The following is a 12,621-nucleotide window of genomic DNA, read 5'->3' as shown; positions in this document are numbered from 1 at the left end:
ATGTCTATATACTCTACAATGGGTAAAAGCCTATTTATCTTATGCATTAGAAAAAAACTGATGCAAGAAAAAGTGGCCTAAGTTTTAAATACAACCCTAATGTGCATTTTCCTATACACTGCAGTCAATACAACTATAATCATTAAGATTCATCTTCCTAGTTTTTCCCATATATCTTAAGAACCATTTTTCCATGACAAAACCTTTTGAAGACTTTAAGGATTTCTTAAAATTAGACCCCATTCTATACTCTCCAGTTACTATAACCTACCAGCAATTGAATATTAATTTAAGTCTGAGTCTGTTGTCTTCCTGATCAACGATATAAGGTCTTTAAGATCTATTAGGTTTAATCTAGTGAAGCACTCCTAAATGACTTTTATTTCCTTAGATAGCATTTTAAAAATAACAAATTCAAAGACAATTCAATATTCAGCATTAACTAGACTTATAAGCCACTGTGGAAATTTCTTGACTATGTAATTTTTTTCACTATCTCACAAATACCTATCTTCTCATACATCTATTAACATGTACTTTGCTACCAAATTCTTTAATATAAGCTTCAATTTAGGGTGTTTTTTTTTTGTTTGTTTTGTATTTGCAGTACTGGAGACTGAACCTAACAGCTTACACATAGTAGGCAAGTACTCTATGCTGAGCTGTATTGACAGCCTATTTTTTTTTTTAAACAGACAGAAGCAACTCTGGAATAAAGAGTACAAAACCAGCCAAAAGAGTACAGGGGCAAAGTGGCAGGGTGGGTGAAATGGTTATGCATGTAGCACAGGAGTACCTTATGTGAGAGACTAATGAATAGTGAACAGACACACAGAGAAGAAGCAGACTCTCTACACTGGGCCTTGAGGCTTCCTGTATTTCCATAGGCTCAACTAGTCACAGAGAAGTGAAATCTGGGTAATGAAATCTGAGCCATCATCACGCATAAGCCTGATGTGCTGTAAAAGGAGTTACTCCTTTTATAATGGGTAGATGGGTACAGAACAGGAAGTTCAGTAGGAAAAGATGTAACCAACTCTAGTTATAAACTACAAATTCTTGTGTAGATGTCAGGAAGATTTAGAACATTAACAGGAACTACCAATGACGGATAATCCCAATACTAGCACTACTCCAAATCTAACATTGATGAAGATCTACTGGGGTGTGGCAGCACATGCCTTTAATTATACCACTCAAGAGGAAGAGGCTGCCAGGTCTACATAACGAGTTTGCAGCCAGCCAGGACTGCACAATGAAGCCCTATCTTTAAAAAAAAAAAAAAAAAATCCATTTTAGAATACATGCAATCTCACTGAAATTTAGATATTACAAAGTGCAGTGAGAAGAACAGTCACGTTCTTATATATTCTGTAATCTGTAACAGTTTATGAACAGAAAATGTTTAGCTGAGAAGACCAGGGGCCAGGACAAGTTTCAGAGTGAGAACAAGGACTTAAGAGTTTTTTCTGAATTCTTTGATTTCTTTCTACAGCAGCTCTCTCTTCACCACCAACCCTCTAATACCAGTCCGGTTTCAGTCTTAATACCAAAAAGTCTCTTAGATATCTAAGTCCAGGTGCATGGGGTCCAGGCTGTCTCTATCAGCAGATAGTAAAGGACAGTCTGTGACCTCTGCACTAGGAAGCTTACTGATTACAGCCCAGTTTCTAGAATCTGCACGAAGGCAATTGCTATCTAAATGGGGAGGTGAGAATGGAAAAACATGTATTTAAGATATTTCTTAAACATATGCAACAGACGCCCTATTAAACAATACCCACTTGCCATTTCAGAAAACTGAGACATTTCCTCTAACACTACCAAAACACTCTATATATGTGTTTCTGTGTCCGTCGTCGTTGTCGCCCCCCCCCTTTTGTGTTGTCCTATAACTTGGTTTGTAGACAAGGCTGTCCTTGAACTCAAAGAGATCGCCTCCTGGGTGCTGGAAATAAGCACTCAGCCCAGCACATGGGTTTCTGCTTTAAACATTTCCTTTTCTAATCAAGCCTTGGCCACTGTGCTGCCCTCCACCCTTCTTCACATCCTTCTAAACTTAAACTGCCCAGGCTCACACTATCAGCATTGCACACTGCCAGAACTTACAGATAGCCAAGAGGAAGAGTAGAGTTTGAAAAAAGCTAATTCTTTCAAACTGATGGCTTCAGTTTTAGGGTCCCTATTTCAGCTATTGGCCTGAAGCCACAGAAATAGAAAGGTGCTTTTCAAACTTCAGATTTACAAAGAATGAAAATAGAGAACTCCCCACATGCAGACACCCATTCAGACACCCAGTCAGGAACTTCTTTCTACCCTAAATTCAACATCTTAAGGTGATTTCAATTGTTTGCCCAAATGCCTTTATTTTGCAAAGTTAGTAGATTAAAAGTAATCAAGGTATAATCAGATAATTTAAACCAGAATACAGAATTTCACTCAAGGATTCCCACTTTTAAATGCCAACAAATATGTTTTTACCATTCCTTCAAATTGAAACAACAACAAAAAACACCACCCACAAACCACCTCTGGGTTTGACACTAAATACTTACTGCCAGCATTTGCAGTCTCAAGGAAATTATACTTGTAATTCAATTTAAAGTGAACCTAGAACCTTTAAAATTAGAGTCCAACATAGTTTCATAGAAGAAAGATGCAATCCCTCACACAACACACTTCTAGGGAAATGATTGGTTTGGAGACATTGGTTTTACTTGACATCTAATAAATGGCAAGTTATTGAAAATCTATAATGTAGATGCACTCATGCCCAACCTGTATAATACAACTTCAGAATAATGTGGTCTCCAAAAATGACACACATTCAGAGAGAATTACAAAATAATTTCCCATACCACAATCAACAGAAGACAAATCCTGCTGTAACTAATATACAATTTTTCTAACATATTTACAGATTGAAAAAGCAGGTTTTTAAATTTTCACATGATACACAAACAAAAAACTTACAGACTAATTTTGGCATACTGGCCTTAAAACAGATTAACTATAAAATAAAAATTACTGCCACTTATACAAATAGCTATTACTTCACTATACCCAGAATAAATCAATTCTCTTTCAAACTTTCAAAATCTATGATTTTTTTGCTGGAAGGAAACAGACTCACCTTCACATCACTCTAATGGGAGATTTTACGTAAAATTTTGGGAACAACTTGGGGTTATTTTTTATTTTACACTATCTACTTACTAAACAAAAGTAGAAGCTAAATGGTTAGAAATATTACCCATGAGGTTGTTCCAGGCTTCTTTAATAACTCCTGGATTTTCTTGTTTTACCAGAAATACCCAGGCTGAAATCTGTGAGACCTGATATAGTATTAGTTTACTAATTTCAAAAAAGGTCCATCAAAGAATGTAGCTGCAGTATAAAAAGAAATACTCCACTGGAGGCTGATATTATTATTTAAATGTGTACAGATTGAGTCTAAAGGTTTCCAGATTTCATCTGGAAAGATCACCAGTTTTCAGCTTTTAAATAGAGATGACAATTTAAGAGCCACATCATCAGCCTTCTCATTGCCTACCCCAACTCATACCTAACAGACAGCAAGCGTAAAAGCACAAATATTAGGATCAAAACCTATTCCCCTCGTCCAAATTAAATCCATTAAGCCTACCTAAAATAAATACATGTTGTCAAATCATAATATGATGGAGTATTTTACTTTGATGCAGGGAGAGTAGGGAGCTCCATAACTCCAGTAAGACAGGCAGTAACTTCAAGTCTTTGAAACAGAGAAGGATTACCAGCACCTTAAAACTGATGTTATCAACAGTACAGCTAGGCATCCTGTGTAGTACTGTAATAATGACTCAGCCTCACTATGGTTAGTGCTACTGACAAAAGGAATCTTTTTCATTCAGGTGAAAGGGAAGTATGAAGTATGAGCTGTGTTCCTGAAACTCCAGGCTCATTGTTAGTATCTTAAAAACAAACATACTACACAAATAACACTTTCATAGCAGTTGCGTATGGCCCAGAATGTTCTAAATTTCACACAAAAGGCTGTAATTTTTAAGTACCATAAAGAATGAGCTCCACAGTAGGGAAAAATTCTTTTATATCTTAGGGGATTCAGGCAAGCAAAATAAGGGATATGTGGTTTTAATTTGTGAACTTGCAACTATGATGGTTCAGAATCACTTAAAATCAAATTTAATTAAATATCATCTGACTATAAAGATCAATTCATTAAGAAGCCAGAGTATAAAAACTGGTTTTTATTTTTTTAATTGTTTTCATATTTACTTGCTCAATCACTAGTTAACAATGTACTACTTGACAGAACAAGCAGTTACTGAAATTACATGTAGACAATACCCACAACAGCATCAGAACCTTAAGGTACACAAAAGTACTTTTCTCTTTCTTTTAAGATTTTTGTAAGAACTTAGTCACCCCCTTAACTACAGGAAACTTCATTTCTTCATACTAGTATCATTCCTGTATGGAGGCTAGGTTCATTGCTTCAGAGTATACTCAGTTTTCCTCAACAATCAACTGGAGATAAGCAGTACCTAACTCATAAGGGTTCTTCCAAAGAATAAACTAGATGAGCCAGAAAAAAGAATTGAGATGCAAGCCCAACAGTTAAGCGCTCAATAAATATTAAACATCATTGTTGGAAAATGTGACTATATCCTAAAAGTTAACAGAGACAGTATAATTCATTCTCTATAAAAATGCAAAGATAACATACCCAGCCCATAACCATGCACATATTTATAGCTCCTTTCTATTATTTAGATGAGTACTATGGCAGTTAAACTTTAAAGGAAAAAGGCTCATTTGTTTCATCACTAAATACAAAATGGTTTTCTAAATTCAAGAGGTCTCATCTCCCTCTTTTAAAAGCCTGATAGGATGGGCAAATACTAAACAGCACAACCCCTGACAACATTCAGCACCTAGTCTTGAACAACACCCTGCTCAGTCAACTCTGAGAAATTTCCCCACCCCCAGATAAAATTAAGTCCTTAACGCTCCCAAAGCATTTTGGGTACACATATGCTCCAACACCTACCTTGTAATTAACTAATTATGACTCCCCCAATAGGCTGAGTTGAGAACAAGACTAAGATGTAGTTACAGGTTCAATTCTAGCACTAAGCACAGTATCTGGCATATATTAGGTGCTCAAGAAAAAAGCAATGCTTTCCTTAGATTCTCTCCTGACACAGTGTCATCTCTTTTTGGACAGTCCGCTTAGAAATATAAATGTAAGGCTGCTCTCAGTTGGACAGGCCAATATGTTTCATCAGAAAACCTATTCAATTAATTCTCCCACTACAGTTTCCCAGAATCCAAACTCAAACACAATTATGTACCATTTGAATCAGTGGGAATTCCCACTATACTGCAATGGGATTGCTGAAAAGCCCATAAATGTGGGCTTACTACAGGGGTGGTGGGGAGACACCCACCAATATATTCTTCCTTGAGTAGTTTTAGTGGAAATATTAAAAAAAAAAGAGTGAAAAGGGTTCAAAACCATGAAGATAGTTAACTCTTGATTCCTGAAATATGAAACCTTTGGAGAAGAATGAACAGGAAAACAGAAGTGGGGACTGGTCACTCACTCTTTGTTTCACTAAATAAAATGTTTTTAAAACTCGTATGCCATAGTAAAGGCTAGCAGCACACCAGGTCTAGATGAGCTCGGCAGCCTTTCCTCAAGACAAGTACACTTAACTGTGTCTCTAAAAAAAACAAAACAAAACAAAAACAAAAACCAAAAAACTGCCTTGGGAACCCTAGCCACAAAGTTCTAGTCACTAATACTTTTAATTTTTTAAAGAAAATCAAGATGCTCAAGTTCAACACTCACACTCGGTGACAGACACAGACAACTTGAAAACTTTTTAAAGGGAGGTTATCTATGCAAAGAACACAACTTGGGAAAACAATCCTAAAATACAAAGAACTCCACAAAAGGTGGCTTTAGTTTTTTTGAACCATACTTGCTACCATAAACATCTCACGATTTAAAAAAAAATGGAAAAAACACACAAAACCCAGCAGCTGCCTAAGGGAATCTTTCATTCTGGAAGCAGAAAAAAAAAAGCAAGCAAACATGAAGCAGAAAGCGAATAACTTCCAAAATAAAGTTCTATTTAGAAAAAAAAAGAATTTAGTCTCCAAGCCTTCCCTCTCGGGTGAGGTCGGCGATTCATACGGCTGTGCTCTGCAGAAACCTCTTTCTGGACGGCTCAAGGAAGGAGCCGAGGGAGGGAGAGAAAGACACAGCCACAGAAAGGAGAGGAGAGAAAAAGAAAATGGCGCAGAGACTAAGTCCCGACCGTCGACAAGGCGACTTTCCCGGGAAGAATCCCGGCGGAGGAAGGCCGCCCGAGACCCAGCGACGAGCGATACGGGGTCTCCGTTGCCCCCTCTGGGGAAGGCCGTGATCTGGGGGTGCTGGGACCCCAGGAAAGGGGGGTTAGGGACGGCCCGATGGGAACAATGGGGCCGGTGAGCGAGGAGCCGGGACTTAGTCTCTGGGACGCCATGTCTGTCCTCTGCCCGGCTCCGGCCCGGCGCGGGGGAGGCGACGGGTGGCGTGTGGGGATACTCGGGGCGGGGCGGGGGGGCACACTCACCATTCAATCGGAAATCCGCTTCAATCTGAGGAAAGAAAAGGAGGGAAGATGAAACAACCGGCACATGAAGCCCCGGGGCGGCGGGCGAGGGCGCGGGGCTGGGGGCCGGGGACCGGGCCCACCCGGCGCCCCGGAACCCGGGGGCCCCGCGAACCGCCTCCCCGGGGCTGCCATCCACCCCCCCAAACTCCGACTTGACGGCTCCGCCCGGGTCCCGGCCATCCAAGCAGCTACAGCCGGCCGCCCTTCACCGAGGACTCGGGCCTGTCAATGCGACGCGGCCGGGGCTGGGGCTGAGGCGGGAGGCCGGCGGCGAGGCGGGGGCCCCGCGGGTCGCACCTGAGAGTCGTTGTGGAGATGGTCCCCGCTCATGTCGGCCGGCGGCGAACGCCAAGGGCTCAGAGGCAGCGCGGGGGAGAGACACGGACGGTCCGGGCGGCCTGAGCAGGCGGACGGAGTTCCCGAGAGGCACGAGCAGACGGCGACGGCAGCCACGGGCCCGAGACTCCCCGAGCAGCTGAGGAGGCGACGGCGGCAGCGGCGGCGACGCTGACAGACTGCCTGGCGGGCGGGCGGGCGGGCGGCGAGAACAGACCCCCAGCAGTTGTGTAACAGCCTAAGTTCGCATTTCCCCTCACTGCGCCTGCGCGGCCGCTTTTAAATGGGACGTCAACGACGTCAGAGCTCGTGGAAAGAAGCTGAGGGTTGCGGCGAGTCTCTTCGAGGTCCCGGAGGCAGAGCCGGTTTTTGCCTTGCAGGTTCCGCCCCTTAATTTGCATATGGATTCGATCACGCCCACCCTCTGCCTTGCTGCCGGCTCACGTTCTCGGAGGCGGTACGCTGACTCTGGACATTGCGCAGGCGCAGCACGGATAACGCTTCTGGACCCGGGACACCGCACAGCCACGTGGTAGGCCTTTAAAGGCCGCGGCGGGACCCAGCTGGGCCAGGCAGGGACCGAGAGTCTGCAGCTTCCGCTTCTCCGGAGCCGCAGAAACTCGATCCTCGCATATCTTGGCTGCTGGGATTTTAGGTCACCACTGTCCCTAAGACATATTGCTTGGAGTCTCCTCCCAGCCTTTGTCCAGACCTCAAGACTTCTGGATTACTTCACACCCACTTTTATAAAAATTTTAAATTTTCAGTCAAGTTTAGTTCATACATACAAACCTGTGTCACAGGACCCAACTGTATTTGTTCATTCTACGAATATTTACTGAAGTGAGAGGGAATTGGACCTTCAGGTAAATGGGGCCCTGGTTCTATTCAGGGTTGTACCCCGAGCATGCTATTGGGAGACAGGTAAGGGGAGCACTATCATTTAGGGAGCACCATACTATAAGGCCTTCCCTGAATCCTCATGGTCCTAAGGTATGGACCACCACCTACCCCTATCAAGCTGTCTTAGGGATAAGTGAGTTACAATCACAAGTAACATTAACACTTGGATGCCTCACAAACACATCCTGCGCTCAATACCCAGTACTGCAAAATATAAATCAATTGGAAAATATTCATAAACGCATGGAGTGGTAAACACTTGGGGTTAATTCTTGTGAATGCTTCAAAACTCAAACCATATATTACCTGTAAGTGCCACACACACACATATGCCTTATCTAACAGAAGGGGTCCAACTCAATAAGTGAATGCAAGCAGAGTAATTCAGTGGCTAGGAGCCCACACTTGGAAGTTAACCCAGCCTGATTTTGAATTCTGCTCTCCTATTAGCCGCGTGACCTTGGACAAGTTGTTTAGCCCTCTGAGTTTCAGTTTCTTTATCTGGACAACAGTGATAATTATGTTTAATAGACTATCACAAACGAAAAGACCTTGTTTGGGGATATGTAGATAACATGTATCATCCAGTCTATTGAAACTCAGGTCTGCCTGATTCCAATGCTCTTTCTCTGCTGCCATATGCCAGAGCCAGTTTGGCCTGGCTGGTGTCTGTCCTCATAGCCTACCCATGTGGAAAGCAATCCCAGGCCAACAGGGAAGGCATCTGGCCACCTGTTTACTGCAGTTACACCGAGATAATTCAGCCCTCAAGAAAAAAGGTGCCACCTTCCTTTGCTTTAGCTTCCAGCCCCTGGTGACTTTCAATAATCTTCATTTGCTTTCCAAGTCCCTCCCAGGGAGACCAGATAGACATGGAGACAGAATACAGACCCCAGAATGATCAAGAGTGGTACACTAAGTACAGTCATGGCTACCCATCATCTGGGCATAAACGAAATGTCTCTACCTCTAAGTTTGGCAAGCAGTGTCCACATGGCCACTCTCTGTCTTCCTCAGCCAATGATCCCACACATGGTCATAGTGCTTGAGAGGACTTTTGGTCTTGTACAGGTCATCATTTAACTGATGTGTATCATATATGAAGAAAAAAAGCTTAACTACCACCATGAAATGCATGATAATAACTATTTGGGCTAGAGATTTAAAAAATGTTGGGTGATTAAGTTCAAATAAAAATATCCAGCTGGGCGTGGTGGCCCACACCTTTAATTAACTCACTATTCAGCAAGCAGAGACAAGGGGATCTTTGTGAGTTTGAGGCCAGCCTAGCATAGTGAGTTTCAGGCCAACCAGGACTACATAATAAGACTGTCTTTAAAAAAAAAAAGTCCAGAAATAGTACAGAGAGGGGGAATATAGGACATACTCCAGGAAGGTCAAGGGCAAATATATATGAGGTTTGGGAAATGCAGCTTTGACTGTTCACTGATGGACCATCTCAGCCTCCATAAAAATACTAGCAGATGAAAGCTGAGGATGTAGGCCTGTCTCCAAGCATGACTTGTGAAAGGTGGATGATTTATAGTTGTCACAGCAAAAGGAGCACTCCACACACAAATGCACACATCATTATGATTTAAAGTTAAATGGATCTTTTCTCAGAGTTCTGCTTCAATATGCCGACAATATGTCCATACCTAGATGGCAGAGGCATTCCTCAGTGTCTCCAGAATGACCTTTTAATTTATTTATTTTTCACATGCATTGGTGCCTTGCCTGGATATATGTCTGTGGGAGGGTTGCTAGATCCCCTGGAACTGGAGTTATAGGCCGTTTGTGAGCTGCCATATGAGTGGTGGGAATCGAACCTGTATCCTCTGGAAGAGCAATCAGTTCTCTTAACTACTGAGCCATCTCTCCAGCCCCTGACTAGTGAGACAGGACTTTTTTTTTTAGTTTTGTTTTTTTTTTTTTTTTGAGCAGTCTGTAGACCAGGCTGGCAGATTTGCCTGCCTCTGCCTCCTGAGTGTTGGATTAAAGGTGTGTGCCACCACTGTTCCTCTAAAATATCTTTGAACCTAGAAAAGCTCCCCACCCCTGTTTGCTGCTTGAGTCTTGGGCACCTTTGCAAGGAATAAACTCAGAACACTGGATCTGGGAGGCTGCTCAACATTCAGACCATGTCTGTTTGCATCTTGGATTGGTTTTTTCTTAAGTTTGATCCAACTTTTGGCTTCCAGAATTAAACACTTGTGACGATGCCTGAACAACTTCTGCTTTCCAAGGACTTTCCCCCACACTCGCAAGGTTCTGGAGGGACCACATACACGGCCACAAATGTGCTGTGGTTCCTCTTTGACAGTTGTCACGAATGGCCTAAACTGAGCCACTCAGATTAAAGTCCTTGAGGCTTTAGTATGGGGGGGGGTTAAATAAATAAATTTCTGAAAGCTGGGTGGTGGTGTCTCACGCCTTTAATCCCAGCACTCGGGAGACAGAGCCAGCCTGGTCTACAGAGCAAGTTCCAGGATAGGTTCCAAAGCTACAAAGAAACGCTGTCTTGAAAAACAAAAATAGAATTGGGGAAAACGTAGAATGGTCTGTCTTCTTGCTAACAGGTCTGAGGTATGTATGTTAAGGAACAGCACTTCTTGCCAAGGCCAGAGGAAGTTGGGAGAAGTCCAGAAGAGAGGTCAGGGGAGTGATAAGAGGCAGAGAGAAGACCCTGATGGAGTTCAGGGATGTGGATTCTGCTTCATTATGATGTGTAATGTCTTTGTGGTATCCTTAAATGCATTGCTCCTTTTGCTTCAGTAAGCTGTGATAGATAATATGACTATATTCAACTCCAAGCTATGCTCAAATCAGGGAACTCTCAAGGCCTCAGCTGTGCTTTTGACCCATCCTGGGATCCTCATGTTCCAGGACCCAAGTACCCCTCCTGACATTTTAAAAAATGTATTTGGTTGTTTTTAACTTTTGGAGATAGAGTCTCATGCAGCCCAGGTTGGTCTTGAACTCACTGTATAGCTGAGGCTAGCCTTGAACTCCTGATGCTATGCCCTGAATGTCCCAAGTGCTGGCTTTAATACTGACGTGCACCACCACACTCAGCCTTCCTGCTATTCTGCTATCAAGGTGCTAGTGTAGTACTGGCTTTACTGGCTCTCTGACAACATTGTTTTCTAACAGTTCCCCCTTGGTCATAATGCCTTGCCTAGAGATCTACTGCCCTGTTAAGATTTGGACACTCAAAATAGAACCTGCTTGGTGAACCATGGAAGACTTTAATGCTGTTGATCCCAGTAGCAACAAGAAATGTCCCGCTGTCTGCTGGTACTACAACAGCTGCTCGGTAAAGGCTGGAAATTATCTAATTAAAAGAAAAGGCCAATGAGAAAAATCCAAGCCCTGAATTGCCCAATGAGCAGAGTTCCCATAGCTAGGATTTAGGAGCCTGCCATGTGGCTCAGGGTGAAGGGTAGGACTTGTATATTTTCCATTTCTTTCTGCATCCTCCTGCCTCAACGTTGCAGAGCACTGAGGTTACAGGCCCAAGCCCTCTGTTGTCTTTCTTCACAAGACATCCCTGATATGATAAGAATATTCATTTAGCCAGTATTCCCTAAGGAATGGGAGTATAGTTGATACTATGAGGAAGAAAGATCCTTGTAAATACAGATACAAGTAAGAACCTAATCTTCATTTTGGAAAAATTTCTAATCTGATAATGAGAAATTCACATTCCTCAACTGTTACCCTAAGGATTCTCAGTATAAATAGCTTTAGATCACAATGGAGGAGAAAATCAGTGTAAGGCTATAAGACAGAATGAAGCTGGGCCCTTCCCATAACAGTGGAGCTACAGCAAGGTAAGCTAAGTTTAAACAAGATATGAAAACCCTGCTGGACAGTTCAGTGGTGCTGACAATGGGGACAGGGAGATTAGCTAGGAGACCTACTGGGGTCTCTCTACTAACCACAGCAGTTCATTTGGAGTGGGCCTGGAGATGTGAATTATAAAGGAGACAACAGGATTTTGACCCATCTACAGTGGAGCACACCGGGAAGTGTGACAGCAGCTTTTGTTGACTCTCCTCAAAGGGTGTGCTGCGGTTGGGGTCATCCTGCTACCTTTTGGGTCTAACTGCTTCCAGCTAGAGAAGCAGCCGTCTGTGGGAGGTAGAAAGGCAGGCACTAGGATTCCAGAAAACACCCAAAGATTCTGGGAGCTAGAGAAACCCCAAGCTGACTCAGCATGGCTCCTCAGGAGAAGGGGGGAAATGAAACAAAAACAAAAAACCCACCAGAAGTAGAAGCCCCACTTAAAAACTAAATGGTGACACCCAGGGTCAGATTTTGAAAACATCATCCTTTCCTATCCCCCTGCTACAGAGCCTCCAAGTCCTCTATCACCCCCTCCTCTGACCCTGTCAGGAGCCTGGCTATTACCAGGGACATCTTTTCCTACAGGAGTCCCTGTATCTTCACTTGCTTCCTCCTTCCTGATGCCCTCCTAGACCTTATCAAAAACAGTATTTCAGAAACCAGGGGTGATGGCACACACCTTTAATCTGAGTGTTAAGAGGCAGAGGCAGGCAGTTCTCTGTCAGTTCAAGGCCAGTCATAGCTACAAAGAGAGATCCAATCTTTTGTTTGTTTGGTTTTTGGTTTTTGTTTTTTTGGTTTTTTGAGGCAGGGTTTCTCTGTGGCTTTGGAGGCTGTCCTGGAACTAGCTCTTATAGACCAG

General features: G+C 43.0%; 1 protein-coding gene across 1 annotated transcript in view; it reads right to left on the bottom strand.

Annotated features, from left to right (window-relative positions):
* Top1 (DNA topoisomerase I) overlaps positions 1–7,281 on the bottom strand; it is a 74,724-nt gene extending 67,443 nt beyond the window's left edge. Inside the window, exons 1-2 of the mRNA XM_005082647.4 lie at positions 6,969–7,281; positions 6,630–6,654 (exon numbers count right to left, since the gene is read on the bottom strand). Coding sequence (XP_005082704.1) covers positions 6,630–6,654; positions 6,969–7,001 — 58 coding nt within the window. The 5' untranslated portion in view covers positions 7,002–7,281. The remainder of the gene's footprint in view (positions 1–6,629; positions 6,655–6,968) is intronic.
* Positions 7,282–12,621: the final 5,340 nt, after the last annotated feature.

Source organism: Mesocricetus auratus, unplaced genomic scaffold (assembly GCF_017639785.1).
Source record: "Mesocricetus auratus isolate SY011 unplaced genomic scaffold, BCM_Maur_2.0 Super-Scaffold_100028, whole genome shotgun sequence".
NCBI lineage: Eukaryota > Metazoa > Chordata > Mammalia > Rodentia > Cricetidae > Mesocricetus > Mesocricetus auratus.
Note: the sequence above shows the minus strand (reverse complement) of the source record. Positions and strands in the feature narration are given on the sequence as shown.